Source organism: Glandiceps talaboti, chromosome 21 (assembly GCF_964340395.1).
Source record: "Glandiceps talaboti chromosome 21, keGlaTala1.1, whole genome shotgun sequence".
Classification (NCBI taxonomy): domain Eukaryota; kingdom Metazoa; phylum Hemichordata; class Enteropneusta; family Spengelidae; genus Glandiceps; species Glandiceps talaboti.
In genome coordinates, this window is record NC_135569.1 from 2280494 (window position 1) to 2301243 (window position 20750).

At 34.6% G+C, this 20750-nt stretch overlaps 2 protein-coding genes across 3 annotated transcripts; one reads left to right on the plus strand and one right to left on the minus strand.

The window, feature by feature from the left end:
- On the minus strand, positions 1–4316 carry LOC144451860 (uncharacterized). Its single transcript, XM_078142774.1, has 7 exons — positions 4181–4316; positions 3016–3172; positions 2299–2384; positions 1597–1697; positions 666–829; positions 285–359; positions 1–148 (listed from the first exon to the last, which is right to left on the minus strand). The coding sequence occupies exons 1-7, from the start codon at positions 4231–4233 to the stop codon at positions 92–94; spliced, it is 693 nt and encodes a 230-aa protein (XP_077998900.1). The 5' UTR covers positions 4234–4316; the 3' UTR covers positions 1–91.
- Positions 4317–4818: 502 nt separating this feature from the next.
- LOC144451141 (delta-1-pyrroline-5-carboxylate dehydrogenase, mitochondrial-like) lies at positions 4819–20195 on the plus strand. 2 transcript variants are annotated; one of them, XM_078141920.1, is made up of 14 exons: positions 4819–4987; positions 10533–10632; positions 10814–10906; positions 12781–12828; positions 12997–13152; positions 13707–13931; positions 14309–14496; positions 15278–15351; positions 15749–15945; positions 16499–16543; positions 16935–17020; positions 17191–17379; positions 18053–18171; positions 18774–20195. In XM_078141920.1, the coding sequence occupies exons 1-14, from the start codon at positions 4947–4949 to the stop codon at positions 18887–18889; spliced, it is 1677 nt and encodes a 558-aa protein (XP_077998046.1). In that variant the 5' UTR covers positions 4819–4946; the 3' UTR covers positions 18890–20195. The 2 variants fall into 2 exon arrangements, with proteins under 2 accessions (XP_077998046.1, XP_077998047.1); XM_078141921.1 differs by lacking the exon at positions 4819–4987 and adding an exon at positions 9595–9680.
- The last annotated feature ends 555 nt before the right edge of the window (positions 20196–20750 follow it).

Sequence of the window (20750 nt, forward strand, 5' to 3'; positions counted from 1 at the left end):
AACATTGAACACTAAACAAGAAATGCAATTATGGTAAGTATTTCTCATGACATTAGTTGTCATGGCAACAAGCGATATCTAAGATAAATATCTACATGTAAATCATGGATGCCATTTCATCTTCAGAGTCGTTAGTCCCCCTGTAATCCTGTAAAATACAAAAGAGAGACACAAAATTATCATAATTATTATCAATAACACAAGACAAAAAATGTAGAAAGAAAAACAATTGAACAATAATAGCAAAATGATATTAACAAGATAAAAACAAAAGTCAAACTTACGAGTGATTTACTGATTTCCAGATTAAATTTAAGTCCTGTGGTCACTGAGAGAACTTCCTGTAATGTCTGAATATTCTGAAATATCAAATCATTTTACTGTAAGTGTCATTGAAATATCACCTACAACAACTTTTAAACAAAGTGGCCACATGTTACTACACATTGTAAATATATGCAGCACTTTTTTCCCCCATGAATTTGGACTTGTGTGGGTGAAACATAAATAAAAGTGACATATTGACAATATTAATTCCTTCCCAAAAGTCATGAGTTTGTTGTAGATTATCTAACAATGGTAAAATGTACATAGTTATATTTTTATTTGAATCTTGACTCTTCTATTTCTGTAAACGTATGTACAATGTAATAAAATGACGATACCTGTAAGGAACCATCTTCGGTGTTAGCATTCCCTGTCAATGCTTTGTGTCCTGCTACTAACAGACATCTTGTTGGAAGTCTCTCAATTATTAAGAACTGAAGTAAAATATTTAATACTGGGTCGGAAATTCTCACATCTTCTGGTAATGCTGGATGATCAGTTTCTAGCAAAGGAAAAAAATCCTGACAACTTACTTTTGGGTTTTTGGGGGTTTTTTTTTTAAGTTTTCAATACAATGATAGCTAGAAGGTTGGGGAACTCCAGTAAAAATGACAGGAGAACTCATCAGTTTCTATGGTAACTAAATTAAAGCTGTACTAGCTGCAACTGGACCATTTTTTGAAACAATTTTCTTACGTACATGTAATGACTTAATGTTAATATTAAACACTCTGAACAGTATAAATCATCCGTACGTAAATGTATTTGTGAAGTTCAACTGAGCTGTGATTGGGACAATAAACTCAATCAAATTTATTTTGGGTCAACACTCAAAATAAAGTGTGCCAATAAATGATACCAATTTCAACCTAATATTGTACTATTTCTGGATAAAATTGTCTAATTAATATGTATAATGTATAGTTATCGGTATTAAACAATTTGTAGTGAATTATATATATATCTTCTTTATTACCTACTTATTAAATTTTACATTTGTAGACAAAATAAAATAATACATGTTTTGAGGTAGGTAAAAGGAGACCAGAAAAATAGCTACTTGCTAATCAAGTCTGTCTCCTAGTTAGACACTGTAAATAAGATTTATAAATAAATACATGACAAAGTATAAAGAGGGCGGTGAAAAAAAAAGAAATTATTGTTGGTTGGCAGTAAAATTTAAAACAATCAAAAACATAAAAAGCAGACAGACTTATTTGAATTAACCAAGAATATATTTAAATGAATAAAAATAGAGATCTGTTATACCTGGTTTGATATTAATACAGTTTTCATATATGCCTTCTAACTGCTGTGTTCGGGTTGGATCTGATCTGATGGCTGCCACTACAGTTATTTCTTCAACGTTGCTATGGAAACAATTTAGAAAAACATTTTGTAAATTATGATTATTGCATATTCCGATGATCCATCACATCACTACTTTTTTCTTTTAAATAGCTTCTAATCAATTTTCTAAGTTGTTACTTGATCCTCTTTTATTCTTTTTATGTCACTCTATTCACTATCCTTTAGTCAACACTGGATAATCTGAGAAAAAAATCTAATGTTGGAATATGGCTAGATTTTCACTAAAGAAGATAGTCATTCCAAGAACAACAAAATCTCACACAGTATCTGCAATACGTAAGAATAGTTCCCCTTCAGTGGACTAATTACATATAATAACAATATTTTTGATAAACGATATGAGACAAAAGTTGTTTTTTTTCAAATTTCCTCCAAAACCAATAATTTCGTTGTAGATTTATGTGTACTATAAATTAAATTCCCTCCTCCTCCTCCTCCTCTTCCCCTCCCCCTTCTATCGTACACAAACCTTTTTACAATATTGATCACTACTTATATAATACATAACATCTTTCATTATAAACCTAATTGGGTTAATTTCAAAGACAAAAGTTTTAAAATAAAATAAAATGCAATTTAAATTGACAAACATAGTCTTACCTTTGACTGCATTCATCTACTATCCTATTGATAACATGATGACAATGTTCTCCTGATAAAACTGTATTTATAACAACAATGGAAAACTGCAAACAAAAACACAAAATTTTAATCAAATCTGATTAAATCTGATGTAGTAGTCGAATGATGTGTGAGGGCGCCCTGTCATGGCATACCTTACAGACTATAGTTGTACGACATGTATTACCTTAATCTGATTAAAATCTGATGTGAGAATATAGCTGGATTGCTGTATTTACCTCTGTTTCTGTTTCCTTCATATATTGTCATTTGTTCTCAGTGTTGTTGTTCTAGAAGTGAGCACCTTTCCCCACTCCCGAAACAACAAAATAGGGAAAAAACAAGATACAAAGAAAATAGAGGCAATCAAGCAGTATAAAACATATCAGATTTTAATCAGATATGATGTTCATCGTTAAAATAACGATCATTTAATTTCTTGGTTAACATGGTGACTTGCACTTCACACACTACACATTACTATACATGTAGACACACACTACACATTACTATACATGTAGACACACACTACACATTACTATACATGTAAGCACACACTACACATTACTATACATGTAGGCACACACCATCACAATAAGTTGGTCTCCTTGTTCTATTTTGCCCTCTAGTGTGAGGTCAAATGTTATTTACAGGTACTGAGATTTGTACACCAATCTTTTTGACACGGACACTTACCTCTTCATACCTACAGTTCAATACTTGCAATGTATCAAAGTCTTGGTCCATTGGTGATATGGGCAGTTCTCGAACACATGCTGGTTTGTTGTTTGACAGTTCATTGGCTTCCAGAGAACGATATGCTACTTTGTGGTCAATACCTAATACAGCACGACTGAAATAGATTAAGGACATCACATGATAGAATCTTAGACTGTACCTTAGTTTTGCTGCTAGATGTTCTGGCTTTCTTTCGATACTAGAAGCGAACGAAGTTCGCAGTGAGGGCTTGCCCGAACAGTCTAGCAAATGTCATTTTCAGACCGGACATTCCATTGAGATTAGTGGGTTGGGCCATGTATGCATATATACTTTAATATATTCAATCTCTGCATGCAGGTGTTGACAAACACATTTATGTCATTACTATGTCTTATCAGTTTATGGTAATTGTGTTTGATGAGTGTGTAGACGTTGTCATTCACACATTTTAGTTAACCCTCTGGTGGTTATTTTTACAAGCCCCTCCTTAAGATGAACATGCATGAAAAATTAGCTATTGTCCTCTGTTTGTGCTTGTCGCTAATATACGGTTCTCTGATTGGCAGTTATTTATATCCTGATGACATTTGCTAGACATGTTCCATCCTTGATAGCGATGCTCGGGCGTGTGTCGTATGCTATCGGAAGAACATCCGAGGTCTAGCAGATAGACTAACAGTACCTTGGCCCAGTACATGTATGGTTGACTGGATGAACTTGAACTGATTGAAATATCCTACCATGTCATGAGTCACTTTTTCTGTCTGTCTGTCTGTCTGTCTGTCTGTCTGTCTGTCTGTCTGATTATCCTTTTATAGACAGAATGTTAGCTAGCTAGCAAGACGGGTAGACAGATGGATGAATGGATGGACAGCTGGAAGGATGCATTAACAGAGACAGACAGACAGACAGACAGACAGACAGACAGACAGACAGACAGACAGACAGACAGACAGACAGACAGACAGACAGACAGGCAGGCAGGCAGGCAGGCAGGCAGGCAGGCAGGCAGGCAGACAGACAGACAGACAGACAGACAGACAGACAGACAGACAGACAGACAGACAGACAGACAGACAGACAGACAGACAGATAGATAGATAGATAGATAGATAGATATTAGATATTGTAAATTTCTCACCTCCCGGCTGCCGCAACGTCAGTATATGATATGATTACTCGTTTTTTAAACATCTTATTTCAAGGTTTTTGAAGAGTTTTGGTGCTAACAATGACAAGTTTGTGACTATTGTCAGTACAGTGCGGGAGTGCAGTGATGAAGTGTTGACGCATGTGAAACTTGGGAAACACAGTGTATGTCATGTGATTAAGGGTTAAAGGTCAAACGAAAATACGTAGTAATTAGTAGAAACATTGTAGCGACCGGCGTATAAAAAGAGGCGTGTATTTAATGTACTTTTAAATAAATCAAATCAAATTGGGAAAGTTTATCTATATTATTTACACACCGATTCCGTCTGCTACAGTTTTTAAACAACGATTTGTGATTGGCTGTTTTATGAGACCACCCTGAACACACCCCCTTACGTGTCAAATCGATTGTCAACGTATTTGCAGTAATATGACTAACCTCGTTGCAAAACTTGTCTTATAGTGAATCCTTTCGTTGTTTTGAAACGAAACCACGTCAATTTCAGGACGTATAATGTGTATTTCAATCAGAAATAAAGCTATTTTAACGGATACAACGTCACGTGGACCGGTCGGGTGATACAAGGTCAAAGGTGAAAACGACACCGGTGTTCCATGATCCAATCGACCAGCTTTTGTATCTAGGATAACGTATGTAAAGACGTGTGGAAGGTACATGTGAACAGTCAGCTAATAATTTATTGATGTGTGTATATGACAGAACTGTGAGGATTCGACAGAACGAGGCATAAGTCATGTTTGCTGTCTCACTCAGGGTCCTCAAACGGGCACCAAGGTATGTTCTTGTAGGGTTTCCTAGGCTTTTTGGTGGACGACGTAACATCACTGGCAATCGGCCAGCCTACCCCATGTTCTATTATCCCAACGTGGGTTTTTTCCAATCCATGGGCCCGGTCCACCATCTATTCGTGGACCTGTGTGTAATTGTTCCATGATCTATTCACTGAGTAGAGTCAATGGGTTCGGTGATAGTTATCAGTGAAATAGAGTTGTACAGATGTCACCGTGTTTTAACTCCGATTTAGTGATAAAATGTACTACCACTCTGGGATCCAGCTTCGGTGCAGGCTCCCCGTACTTCATTACTGTGTGGCCATTGATCATTTTACGTACGTACATTTACATTTGTGACACATCCGTGGTGCGACTGACAGATATTATACCGTAACGTAAGCACGTAAAAATGATTACGGACAGCTGACACGAGCAGACGATGTGTAGTGAAAAATTGAGTTTTCATGTGTGGTTGTAGTTCGCGATTCCGTCTATGATTACACGTTTCATGTTTACGTTGGATAAACAAACTTCTCCTCCACAGACAAAAAAAATGTGTTACAATCAGTGTTTGTATTGTAAATATGATTTTGATAACGTTCGGGTACATAAAGTAATATTGACCAATCGCTGGCAATACTCAAAATATTAATTTATAGACGATTTTGATTTTAAAAAATTATTTGAAAAAGCGGCTCAAGTTGTGTAGCGTTGGGTACATCATGGAGCATGAGGTATTCTCTTAAACCTTCTCGGGTACATATATTGTGGTCTCACTACCGTATTCTAAAATCAACCGGTCCTCGATTCGTGTAACAATTGACAGGAACTATAAATGCAACAAAAGAGAAACTCTATTGTAGTAAAGTATTTTTATTGCTTTATATTTGCTAAAGTATTTATATAACATTAGGAGAGTAGCTGATTTATTCATTAATCATTATTATACACAGGAATAATAAAACATTCTGACTTCCGGATTGTGAAACCAGATACAATATCTGTACAGGATACATTTTTGCATTAAAAAAGCATTGAACTTGAATATCTTTTTCAAGTGCAAATGAACAAAAAAGTCGAATTTTTATATATTTTCCCCAATAGGGATGTACACAGGCAATTCATGACAAAGTATTTGTGTTGAAATTATTGATGTAAAATTCATAAATCTATGAAGTAAATCAGTTATTTACATGTCAAAATCAGACATGAAACGTGTGTGACCATGAGTAAATTAACTGAGCAGAGAAAATAGTATAGTATAGACCCTGCAGCTTTGTCCATTGGCTTTTAAACTCCAGATAGCACATAGGGCAATATACAACCATCGTCACAAACCACGTCCTGTTTTACGGCAACATTCTTCACAAGCCTTGAAATGTAGTGGTAGAAATACATGAAATAATAACTCTGGTTTGCGAGAATGTATACAACAGGTCAGCGATGTTACCTCGTCCACACAGTACTGTATTTTAAAGTTTGGAGAGAACACAGTAATTTTGCCTTGATCTTTACTTGTAGAGAGTAGGCCAGTACACTAAAATACTAGATTTGTATTATCATCAGAAAGATGAGAAATGTTGGGTAAAGTTCATATTGAGGTCACAAACTCCTAATCCTCATAATACGCCTGCTGTGTAACTCATATTTTTGTACACATATTACCAACTAAAAAAGTCATATTTATAAATATTTACATTTGGAAAGTTCCCTTCCATAACTGTATTCCAAGAAATGTACTGGTACCAACTCACTATCAGTTTTTAAAACACTGAATACACTTGAAACCATTGGTGGAGTAATTTAGTGTTCTCTGTAAATCACTTGATTGATTACTTATTGTGTGTGATCAGTATGTACTAGTAGGTCAGGGTATGCACTCCTGCAGTAGGAAACTTCTGATCGGACAGTCTTCACACTATGGCCATATATAATAATATTTATGGGTACAAAAAATGTGTAGGTAGTTAGGAATGATATTGGATACATACAAATAAATCATGTTGACAAGTCGAAAGCTCGTCTGAACTTTTGTTGAGACCATCCAGTTTCATTTGTTCATTTGTACGTATAATAATTTATATATATAACCCGGCGATCCTTCTGGTGAAACGGTCCATAATGTAAATCCACAATGTAATATCAGACTCATCTTCTTTCATTTATATATACTCGTATATATATTTATATTCCTGTAATAAGTGTCTTACTGGAAAGAATAGTGCTAGGTGCAATATTAGTAGCAGAGTATTATAGACTTAATAAGTATATGACCCCTGAAGGACTGAATAGTGAAACACCTTTAGCTGTCTAGCACCCTAAATGTTAATTTCCCTATTTCACACTTCTACCACTTTTAACACCTTTCTCTTAAATTCTACTGAGCTCTTCACACCCTAGATTTCCTTTGCATATAATTACTGTAGTTCTCTCATTTACTCACCTGGTGATGTTCTGTTTAATAACAGGGCAAAAAGTAGTCAGAACTTTTGGAGTTTTGTTGAGACCATTCAGTTCTTATTTGTGTTCATATATAGGACAGTGTAGAGTTCACATCAAAAAGAAGTAGGTCAGTACATCCAAATCTAATATATTTGTTATTATGGCCTAATCTGTATACATTGATAAAACTATGACCTTTGTATATTACTAAGTAATCTGGGTTTTTTTATAGGTACAGTCTGTTCACATTCATACTTTACATGTATAATGTACATACTGTGGGTATCTATATATTGATAACGTTTCCACCAGAGTAGGTTTTTTTTATCGTTTCAAAACAATTTCCATGCCTTCCTATCTCTTGACTCAGTGAAATAAATGTGATGTCTGGTGTCTTTAGAATTTTACCACAAGGTGATAAAAGTTTGATATTCATATTTTTTGCCTGAATTAGTTATTTAAAAAGTGGCACAAGCTTAGAGTGTTTAAAGTATTTTTTACTCCGGTGAAAATATTTACAACTTGTACAATAATACTATGGTTTTCTGACTTGCTGATTTTAATCTCCTAAGATTTTTATCATTTCTGCACCAAGCCTTCAATAGTATCCATACATCAAACATTTTTAGATGAAAATTCATTTTCTTAAACATATAGTGTAAAAGCTTATAGTAGACATTTTAGTACCAGTCAACAAATAATTAGCCCTATGTAGTCAACGAGTGCCCACAGTACAAGGATATTCTAGTACAATTATGCAGTAGATATTGGTACATACAAAACAGCTGTTTTTAAAGTTTTTAGCAATGTTCTGAGGACTATGAGAGAGTCTAGTATGTATGTACAGCCAGATAGCAATTCTCTCTGGACCATGTGATTTCCCATGCACACAATGCATGACATACACATACATGTATTTACCCATTACATATAGTGTGTTATATAACTGATAATGAATCTATTCTCAATACATGGTTGGTATGTGTATACTTAAAACTATGTCCAAAAATCATGGTCAGTATTTGCATATAATGTCCAAAAACACGATCACAATTTTGTAGTATATTTGATCATTGTTTTTCAGAGATGCCCAAATTTTACAACTACTCTAAATGTCCTAGCCCAGGAACTTGTCAAGGTCATACTACCTCAAGTTTAATCAAACCAGTTAGAAATAGTAATAGACTCCATGACAGGTCTCCGGGCTAGTGATCTCCAAGGATAGGAAAGTTAGGGTTGTACATTTTATATAACCTACTTCATGTGAGAATAAATGTTCATCGATTCTGGGTTCATTACAAATGAAAATATATACACACATGCAGTCAAGAAATTCAAGTTCTGTTAGTAGAAATATTCATTTATAGCCGTTACTTCACATTCACATCATTCTCCCAAGCCAAAATAAATTTTTCTGCATTGTTGATGATTAGATATTATACCCAATATATTTTCTTCAGTCAGCTAAGGAGCCTTGTCACTACCATTCAAAGACCAGTATTGACAAACCCCTAAGTCACTGAGTATTTGCCTCAGCAAAGAAAGTAGAATTAAAAATTCATTATATTTCTTAATTTTATGGTTAATTTTTCTTGTGCAGAAATGCTCAAAAGCAGAAAATATGTAATATTGTCAAAGCAGTCAATTTATTTCATGTCACAACAGAACATGTATATGTTTGATTTCATCTGAGCTATGAATGAGTAGATATTGTTTACGTTATAAACTATTGACTGTTTTCTATACTTGTATAAATTTTCACAAGTCTTCTTAAACCCTGATATAAAGAACCAGTAAAGTGAATATAATATGGTCACAATTTGTTCGTAAATGTTGACCGTTCAGATTTTATCAGAAGAAGTCATCAAACAAAACAAAACTGAAATTGCTATATGAATTGACATAAGAATATGAAATGAAAGTATGTTTTATTTTATTATATTTGGAATGTAAATTTGCAACTGTTTCCAAAAAATATTATTTTTATGTAATATTGCTTCCGCTTGTCAACTGTTTTGTTTTTTATTTGTGTAATTTCAATATCATTGCCTCAAACTACCATAACTTGTGTATCCCTCAAAACCCACCCTGTCCACCCCTGCTTCAAAATGAGATCGTGCCGGTTATGTCCCATAATGCTTTGTAATCACATGTGTCAGACATTACTGTTTTGTCTGTGAGGTGAACACAGCTGCACAGGGAGACCTAGAAAGCCACTTTCTCTGATCTGTGTCATATTTTTAGACATTTGTGTAAGTATTCACAATGATAATGAGTTTGTTGAAAGCTTTGCATACATTTGTAATACAAAACATCTGCAGTTGCTGCGAGTACTTGGCTCAGTTTTTGCAGTATACTAGTACATGGTTCAGTCTGCCAATGTCATATTGATGGATATGGATGTCTGCTATAGATTTAAACCAAGGCCATTCATTTACATGTAAATATTCAAGAAATCATGCCATGTGATAAATGCCTACAACACCATAATTTTTAACCTAAGATATCTCTGTCATAGAAATACCAAAATCTATCTATGAAATGCATGAATTTTATACATGTTTGTACATGAAAAAAAAACTATTTAAAAATAGATACCAGAATTTTAATATACCAGTATGTGATCTTTCACTGTACACTTAAAAACTTTAAGTATTTCAACTTAGTAAAATATCACGATAACTTGTTAACTTTCATGTAAATCGTACAAGTTGTTGTTGAAAACCCATTGCTGCCTTGATACACGTACATATAGTGAAATGTACGCACACGTGACATAGCATATTGTGAATAATAGTAGCACAATAGAGAACCCTAGAAAAGGGAATGCTTAGCTTAAGAACCATGAATAATAGATGTATGTAGAGAATCAGCATAGGTCATGACCTTATGACCCCATTATTTATGTCGTAAGGTCATTGACACATTTTCTTCACTCTTGGTGTAAGGTCAAAGGTCACCAGACAAGTCAGGTTACTATGCAGTATGCATAGTGTTTGTGGTGCCAGTGACCCATTCCAATGATGTGTAACAGGAATTTTAGCACTATATATAGTTTGCATTTATATTACAATCATGTCTTTTCTCATGGGTTTTATTTGCAGACTTCACTTTCGATTACAAGCCATGGCATCTCTATCAATCAAGAATGAACCTATGTTTAATTTCACCAAAGATAGTCCAGAAAGGAAGCAGGTTGAAGAGGTATGTCATCATGTAAACTTTCAACTTTGACCCTACCATGATCACATAATCTCAGTTGACTTAAAACAGGGGGGTACAAGCATATGCTAGCATTGTCTTGGTGACTTTGTTATCTCTATGTTTCTAGCTCTGATATTAATTATGCATGAAACTTAAAATAATATGATTTTTGTATAAATAGGCCCTGAAGAGTATAGATGGCCAATGTGAGGAGATTCCAGTGGTGATTGGTGGAGAAAGGATATTTACTGGTAACTGTAGATATCAAGTCTCGGTAAGTATCATGATGATGGTATGCCTGCTTCTAATTCAACATCATTCTCTCTGAGGATTTCTAGGTTATACACATTGAAACAGTGCGCCCTCTAGTGATAGCCGAATTTTGTTGTTTTGAGTCAAAATAATAAAAACTAGGATTTCTTGAAAATAGTGAAATAGTGGATACTTATGATTGAGTCAAAGTCAACTATTTTTTACTTCCCACATCTTTCATTTTTCATTTGGTTGTAATTTCAATCAGTAAATATATGCAATATACTAAAAAGTTGCACAAAATGCACAGTTCATCTGGAAAGTAGAGAATATGACAATATTGTAAATTTTACAAATGAGTCATAGAGGAAACACTACACTTGTCAGAATACTATGAACTTTGACCTGTTTCCATGACAACCATATTGATTTGCACATGTAGCAAGTTGAAGAAAAAAGATTAGTTTTCACTATTTACTTTCCATAGCATATGTCTTGGTGAGTAATCTTCATTGACGTCAGTGTTGACACAGTTCAGTACACTCACAATGGAAGTAATAGCAAGTTGAACCATGCATACTAATTGGCACATTTCTGTACATTGTGATGTGATTATGGAATTCTGCTTGAAAAGAATGGTTTTTCTCATTTCTTGGAGAGCCCTAAAGCGTTTGTTATTGATTATATAAATATCATTGAAATTCTGAATACTTTCAAATTTGAGTTTTCTTACTAAATATATTGACAAATATACCACAGATCAGTTACCATGACATTGACAATGTGTTAATTACAACAGGAAAATGTCATTGAAATTGTGAATATTTTAAAATTTGAGTTTTCGTACTAAAAATCTTGACAAAATTTACCAGAAATCAGATCCCATGACAATGTATGAATCACAGCAGAAAAAAAAATAATTGAAATTCAGATGATTTTAAGAAAGAAAATTTGTTTTCTTACTAAACATCTTGACAAAGACATAACGAAATATGATTGAAATTCTGAATATTTTAAAAATTTTGTTTTCTTCAGAAAACTTTCAATGAAGACATGGCTCATTTACTAAAAACCTGATACCGTAATGATTACTAGAATAAATTTACTTGAATTTCAACGATGACATGGTGGCTCATTTACTATAACTCAGATACCGTAACGATTACTAGAATAATTGTACTTGAATTTCAATGAGCAGAAACATGTACAGTTTACTAGGATTTTATCAAGAAACTTTCATCCACACGGATCTATAAGAAGAAATTAAAGTGCCCATATGGATAAGGATGTGGATTTTATTTTGGATTTTTAATTTATAAAACAATTCTATCATGGCTTTCTACTTGAAGTATCCATGTGACACAACATATGCCAAATCTTTGTTTGTAGTTTGATGAATTGCAAAAGCTTAATAAATGTGTAAAATCTTTGTTATTGTACGTAAAATAACAAACATTTTTACACATTTTTTGGCTTTTTGCAATGTATTACATGACAAACACAGACTTAGACAAAGTAGTTTCACATTGATTTCCCAAGTGTAGAAAGCCATGATAGAATTGTTTTATAAATAAAAGGCCAAAATAAATACCCAATCCTCATCCATATGGCTACTTTAAGACAAAGTAACTATGATGTCAGTTGCAAATACAAGCTGTCATCTTTGACAGTTAAGATATTTTCTAAATTTTCAATGGTTTCTGTTGTATTTCTGACATTAAAATGAAACAGCTGTGTTAGGAAAGAAATGACTGATATTAGAGTTGATCTTTCATGTCTTCTACTTCATTGAGATTATTATACCAGCTGATCTAACAAATCACCTGACAAAATCATGGAATTTATCCTGATTGCTAGTCAATAATTATTCATTATATTCTCTGTTCTTTTTACCAGCCGTATGATCATCAAAATAAAATCGCCAAATATCATCTAGCAGATAAGGTAAGGAAGCCAGTTTTTCAAATTTTGTTCAAGATTTTATTCCAGTAGATGTTTTAAAACAAATGGTGTATTTATTTTGCATGATCTACAACAAAAGTGTATAAAAAATCTTTGAGCTTTTCTGAGCAAAAATCATTTACACCTGAAGCTTATATTGTTTCCCAACAGGATCTGATCAACAAAGCCATTGACAATGCCATGTCTGTGAGAGCAGAGTGGGAGAGGAGACCTTTGGAAGAGAGGACACAAGTCTTCCTGAAAGCAGCTGATTTACTGAGTACAAAATATAGGCCAATGATTCTGGCAACTACAATGAAAGGCCAGGTAAGAAGCAACACTATAGCGCCCTCTTGTGGTAGATACTTAGTACATTGTACAGAGAAATGATTATGGCAACTGTATAAAAAATCAAGTGCATTCAGGAACCCAGTGCTCACGACATTTTGAACATTTTGTTCTCGAATGAACAATTGTCATAGTTTTTCAAAGGCAGTCCAGGATGATGGAAGGCAGAAGAGTGTGGTGATATCAGTGAACCAAAAACCAAGATGGCAGCTGTGACATTTCACTTCATCAGCCAACATAATTTTTATGTAGGGTTACTTTTGTCTCTTGAATGCACCCCAGGCGAGCGCTAGCAATATAGCACCCTCTTGTGGTATATACTGAGTACATAGTACTGACAAATGATTCTGGAATCGGCAAAAGATTTTATAGAAATCGCATACTGTATTATTTGTAACAAATAACTGGTGAAAGCAAGAAATTCTATTGACGAATTACAAATGAAAACTGGATGGTCTCAACAAAACTTAACTAAAGGGTTTCCAAAAAAGATCAGTGTTGACTTCATTTCCATATTATCTTTTCTTTGACAGGGTAAGAACATCTGGCAAGCTGAAATAGATGCAGCAGCTGAACTTATAGACTTCTACAGATTTAACGCCAAATTTGCACTGGAGGTAGTAAATTACAAACCAATTGACACCCAAGAAAGTATTAATACAATGGAATATAGAGGACTTGAAGGATTTGTGGCTGCAGTTTCACCTTTCAACTTCACTGCTATTGGTGGAAATCTGGCAGGTGCACCTGCTATGATGGTGAGTGCTGATTGGGCAAGAACTAGCTAGGTATACCAAATGGTATTTTGTAATTGTTTCCATTGGTTACTCATGAATTACTGTTTGTTGATTGTGTATTAAAGTGACATAAAGAGTAGTTCATTTTAAAAGGGTTAGATATGTCAATTATATGAATAGAAAGTAAAAATACGCACAAAGTAAACAAAGCTTAAATATATGGATATAACTTAAAAGCACCAGTACAAATAAGGTACTCTATATAAAATAAGTTATATAGATATATAGTCTATTAGAATTATGTTTGTTGATATGCAACCATGTTCCTGTTTTTTTTCTTCTTTTTTTTATGGATTTACTGATCGGTAATAAATGTTTTTGTTTTTTTATTCTTTCAGGGTAATGTAGTGTTATGGAAACCTAGTGATACAGCTATGTTAGCTGGATGGACTATTTACAAGGTTCTGGAGGAAGCTGGCCTACCCAATGGTGTGATTCAGTTTGTACCAGCTGATGGCCCAGTATTTGGTGACACTATTACAAGCTCACCTCATCTTGCAGCCATTAACTTCACTGGAAGTGTCAAGTAAGTATCTCTTGAGTGATATCAGGGGTAAATATGAAATTACTGAGAGAGTGTGATGCCCTCTAGAGGACTGATCTATTCCCCCTCTACCCATTACGGGCAAGTGTAGAGGATAAAAGTCATCAGCAATCTGTCAGCTAGGCAGCCCACGACTCTGGATCTGTGACAGTACTAGCTCTTGTCTACTATGAGAATTAGCATTGTCAAAGATCTAGTGCCATGGACAGGTTTGCTAACGGATTGCAGACAGTTTTTATCCAGAATGCGCTCCAGCACATTACCACTTGTCTTCCATTTTTGTATTATTATTTTCGATAATTTTAGCAAAGAAGTAGAGATTGAGGCCAACATAGAGTTGGTCAAGTACAGATTGAGACCAGCATAGAGTTGGGCCATCATAGAGTTGGGCCAGCATAGAGTTGGTCAAAGTAGAGAGATAGGCCAGCATAGAGTTGGACCAGCATCGAGTTGGGCCAGCACAGAGTTGGGCCAGCATAGGGTTGGACCAGCACAGAGTTGGACCAGCACAGAGTTAGGCCAGCATAGGGTTGGGCCAGCACAGAGTTGGGCCAGCATAGGGTTGGACCAGCACAGAGTTAGGCCAGCATAGGGTTGGGCCAGCATAGGGTTGGGCCAGCACAGAGTTGGGCCAGCACAGAGTTGGGCCAGCATAGAGTTGGTCAAGTACAGACAGTACAAGTACTGGAGAGGGTAATTTGTCAGACAGTGAAAGATGAAAATAGAACAAAAATGATAGACAGACATTATTTTCCTATTGCAGGACTTTCCAACATCTTTGGAGACAAGTTGGTGAAAATATTCAAAGGTACAGGACGTTTCCAAGGCTTGTAGGAGGTAAGGGTCAAGGGTCATCACTTTGTGTTCTCGTAACATATAGGCATAATCAAAATACACCAATAAGACAAAATTGTAACCATCATATCTTTCTTATTACAGTGACCTTTGCAAAAGTTGGCCAGAAAGTATGTTGTACCTGAAATGAATATTGAAACTTGAACAGGAAGAGATATAGCTTTGGATTTGGCAGAACAGTGACCTTTGACATTGTGTGGAATTCTGGGTAAATCTAAGATGGCACCCAAGAAATATAATGCCAAGTTGTGCAACCTAATGTTGTGATCAGTCCTTCCTTCAGAAAGAAAATTGTAAGACTGAAAATATTTAGTTGTCGTATCAGCGTGAATGTTTTTGAAATATTTTCATCATAATTATGTGTCTGTTGTGTTACTAGAATGTGGTGGTAAGAACTACCATTTCGTGCACTCGTCAGCCGATGCAGAGAGTGTAGTCAATGGTAGTATTAGATCAGCATTTGAATATGGTGGACAGAAATGTTCTGCGTGCTCCAGGGCATACATACCAGACTCACTCTGGCCTACAATCAAAAGTAGACTGCTGGAAGAACACAAGAAAATCAAATTTGGACCAGTAAGTTGAAAGGTTATTGAATATTACTATCTGTAGTGCTTTCATCTCAGTATACGTTTTTATATGACTGGAAGTCAGTCTAATGAAAATTACGACAGATTTGAAGAAAAATGCTTGAGAGTAATATAAGTAAACTTACCAACAATTATCATCATCATCACTTTCTTGTAATATTAATGTTGTGTTGTGTTATAATGTTGTGTTGTGTCATGTTATTATCTGTTTTATTACTACCAGTGTGCCCTCTAAGCCAATTTGACGTACCATTGACACACACAATTTCTCGTGATGCACCAAAATTTGGGGTTCCCCTATCTCTTACTATGTGGTGACCAGTGTGCCCTCTAAGCCAATTTGATGTGCCATTGACGCACACAATTTCTAGTGATGCACCAAAATTTGTTGTTCCCTATCTCTTACTATGTGGTGACTCACAAGAAATCCCAGTTTTTATCATTTTGACTTGCAACAAAATTTGGCTATCATTAGAGGGCACACTGATTACTACCCATAGTCAGACACATTTTAACAAGTGATTTTATTTTTCTCTCAGGCTGATGATTTCAGTGTCTTCCTCTCTGCCGTCATAGATGACAAGGTAAGCACCTCAGACACTAAATTTTCTGAGTTTTTGATTTCAATTATTTGTTCACTTCCTATCCAAGCCCTTAATTTTCTCATATTTCCTACAACTCATTGAATTTGGTTTATTTGGAGGATACCGATGATCAATTGGGCCAGAAATCATTCATAATTATATAAATATCTGTTCTGAAACAAAGTTTTGTTTGTACTTCCCTAGCAGGTTTACTTAGTGATTGAAATCAACATATTTAATTCATCTCATATACCATCCATGTTTTTTTTTATCAAGAAATGTGAAATCACAAGATATCGGTCAAAATTGGTATTGAAAAATCAATATGAAGGATTCAAATTGAGAAAAAAACTTGTCAACTGTTAATAATTTGTGTTCTTTTGTCATTTAGTCATTTGGCAGAATAAAGGAATACTTGGACTATGCAAAAGGATCACCTAACCTTGATGTCCTGGCTGGCGGTAACTATGACGACAGGTTGGTCAAATCAAATCATATATATCATATTTTTTATGACTGACTATATTTAATATTTTGTAACGCCATGTAATGCATCATTTCATAAGTAATAATCATATATAACAAATTTAGTATCAGAGTTAATAATTGTAAAATAATCGTGGTTTGTATGTCTGTCCACTTTACAGCAAAGGATACTTTATAGAACCAACGATTATTGAGACCAAAGATCCCAAAGACAAAATTATGCAGGAAGAAATCTTTGGACCCGTCCTGACAGTGTATGTGTATCCAGATAAAGATTATAAAGAAGTACTTCAACTTGTCAATGAAACTTCACCGTTTGCTTTAACTGGAAGTGTCTTTGCTCTGGACCAGTAAGTACAAAGCAAATCTTATTTTGTTCCGTATTAACTTGAAATTCATTGATGGCTTAGCAGTATTTTTGCAGTTGTTGACAGTTCAGCTGTAGTGTTATGAAATGTAAAGATAACCCAAATACAGAGACTGATTTGAGAGGGGTGGGATGGGGGAGGGGGGTTTGGTAAAACTTTCAAACTGTATTTTTGTACAATAATTTAGGTGGTTGGTTGGTTGGGAACCATAGTAACAAAAGGGAAATATAGTAAAATTTGCACAGATTTCCATATGTGACCGTGTACAGTTATTTTGTAGGTAATACAGGTACACATAGATGTAGATAGAGCTGGTAGCCAGCAGAAACAAACAATTACTCTGCAATATTTTGCAAGCTCCTTTTTGAGGAATGTGTTTAAAAATTCATTGGTTCAACCTGTATAGTATTTTCCATCAGTCGGCAGATTCATGGTTTTTTTCCTAGATATTACAATGTACTTTTCAAGTGTGACTGGAAACTTGTAAAATTAACTACATCCTTTGTACAATAGCTTGTATTACCTGTTACCTTAATAAATACACTGAAATTTGTGATGACGTTTTTAAAACTGTGGCTTGTGTAATGTTGTAAATAATGACTTAGATGTCGTGATATCTAGAGTTTTAACTTTTGTTTTTCTGTCCAATCTACAGGAAAATTGTAGATGAGGCATCCCAAGTTCTTAGACAATCAGCTGGTAATTTCTACATTAATGATAAATCTACTGGGTCAGTTGTTGGTCAACAACCATTTGGTGGTGCTAGAGTATCTGGTAAGTCATTTATACTGTACTTTTCATCACTATGACGAAAGACTGTGATTGCTACTCAGTATATCCGAAAAACGCTGCCACATTGAAATACACGACCTACAAAAATTTGATGTGCACCTGATGATGTAGAAATCTTCAAGAATGCACTGAATGCTATCAGCACTAGGGCTCCGTAACACCTTGTTTTAGTATTACAACACACAAATTGACAGGATTTATATACAACAGTTCATGATCATGGCAGCTCTAGACAGATATGTCTAGTGCTTTGTAGGACCTAAATAACTGTTTACGTTTACTAAAACAGTTATTAAACATTGAAGCCTTTACTGTTGCATGTCAGAGGTTTATTGTTTTGTAATCGCCCAAAATTTGTCTTCATTCAGCAGAGTAGAGACAAAAACTATACCTCACAAATACTTTCAAAATAATAGAGTATGTAGTTAAACATTCACTAGCACTGTAGCATTATGGAAAGTAATGATTGTGATTAGAATTCAGGATAGAGTTAACGAGAGAGAAAGTGAAATCGATATGTAGAATGAAAGGGCGCCACCAAGTGTCACAATAAGATATTCTAATCCCTTTTGTTTTTCACATAGGAACCAATGACAAGGCTGGTGGCCCACACTACTGTCTGAAATGGGTGTCCCCTATGTCTGTCAAGGAAACCAAGGTACCACTTACTGGCTGGACATATCCACACATGAAGGAATAGATACTAACTTGAGATGAAATTCTGGGTGGTGTACTAGTAATTTACATTGGATGGGCTCTTCTTGCCGAGATATAATATTCATGTTACAAACAATGGATAATGCCTTTTGAAAAAAAGCAATATAGTTTTTTTGGTTTTCAGTATTGTTACCGGTACTTTTAGCCACTGATTCTTTATCGTGAACATGTACAGAATGTGTACCGTAAAGTAAAATTTGGTGTCTAGAATCAAAACGACTATGGTAAACTGGTGCTGTGAGAAATCGTTTTGTGTCTGGTTTATATGAAGGATTTTATTATATGGAAAATACTGTGTAACGGATGTATGGGTTCATGAAATAAGCATTTTAACCAACTGTCCAACACATAGCAAGTTATTTGTCACCTGATTACATTGTATAAATCACATGATCATAGCTTTCGACCTTTGACCTAATTGAGCCGTGTTGTTCATAGTTAACTTATATGTGTGTGCTCTTTATGATTTAAGAATGCAATGTGTCTTTGATTGCAGTATTTCAAAGGAAATGAATTTGACTTTGTGAATGAACTAAAAAAAAGTTATGCAAATATGCCGACAGAAATGTTCATTGTTTTGATGTGTTAGCAGAAACTATAACACTGCAGTACTCAGAAACCCATGGACATTGAAATATTCTACTGCCATATTAGGTAATTTTAGGTACATGGTATTCAGTAACTTTATGGTAATCAACAATACCATATAAGGTGATTCTACTTGCATAGTGATCAACATTACCATATAAGGTAATAGTACTGGTATGGTAATTTTCAATATCATATAAGTTAATGATGTAGTACAAGTTATAAGCCACTCTAAATGCAACAAAAATCCACTATTTACAAATAGAAACATGTATATATCCAATGGTCACACCAGGTTGCAGATAAATACTGTGTAGTACTAGTCAGAATTTCTTTGTATGAGAGTTCAGAGTTCATAGGTCAGAGTTCAAGTTTTGATATTTGTATGCAATGTATACATAAAATGTGTAATTTCAGGGAAACCAATGTTGCGTTGCTATTTGAATATTATAGTATGTTTTATAGCATGACAGTATTTTTTATGTACGGAAATCACAAATTCCAGATTCTGTCAATTATAAGGGTGTACCGTATATATCAATACTTCCATTGTGAATTGTGTGAAGTTTACCAAGTTTATTTCATGGGATGTTTCTATGGCTAGGTACTAGTATCCAAACATTACAATACATGAGTTTATGTATGTGGTGCAAGTAGGAGTACATATATCTATTTGCTGTTTTAGTTTGTAATGAAATAAAGCCAGGCAAATACAATTTATGAACAAAGATATTTTGTCATTGTTTCTACATGTACCTGAATGAGTGCAAGTGTGAATTTAATATGGGGGGGGGGGGGGGGTGAACAAGAGATGGAGACAGTGGTTTGATCACGCATACTGTTACTAATGCAGCAAGTGTGGATTTAATTTGTGGAGGTGTATGAACAAGAGACAGTGGTTTTGATCACCCATCACTGTAGCAATAATTGCCAGTACTAGTAACTTAACCTAAGTATGCCATATAATCAACTTCCTGAAACATTGCGCTACAAAACCATGTCTCCTGTTAAAAACTTAATAGTCCTTCAATGAAAGTACATGTAGTACACTTTATATTCCTTATTTTGAAATACAAAGTTTATTTAAAGAATGTGGGTTATAAAAATCATTAGATAATTTATTGAGCACCTTAATTGCCCCAAGTTGATTTTTAAAAAGTTGGTTATAATTACTTTTTGTGCTTGGATTTGTTTGCAAATGTTGTTACTTGTACATATACAACACTGGCCTTTCTATATCACAATTTAGTCAGATG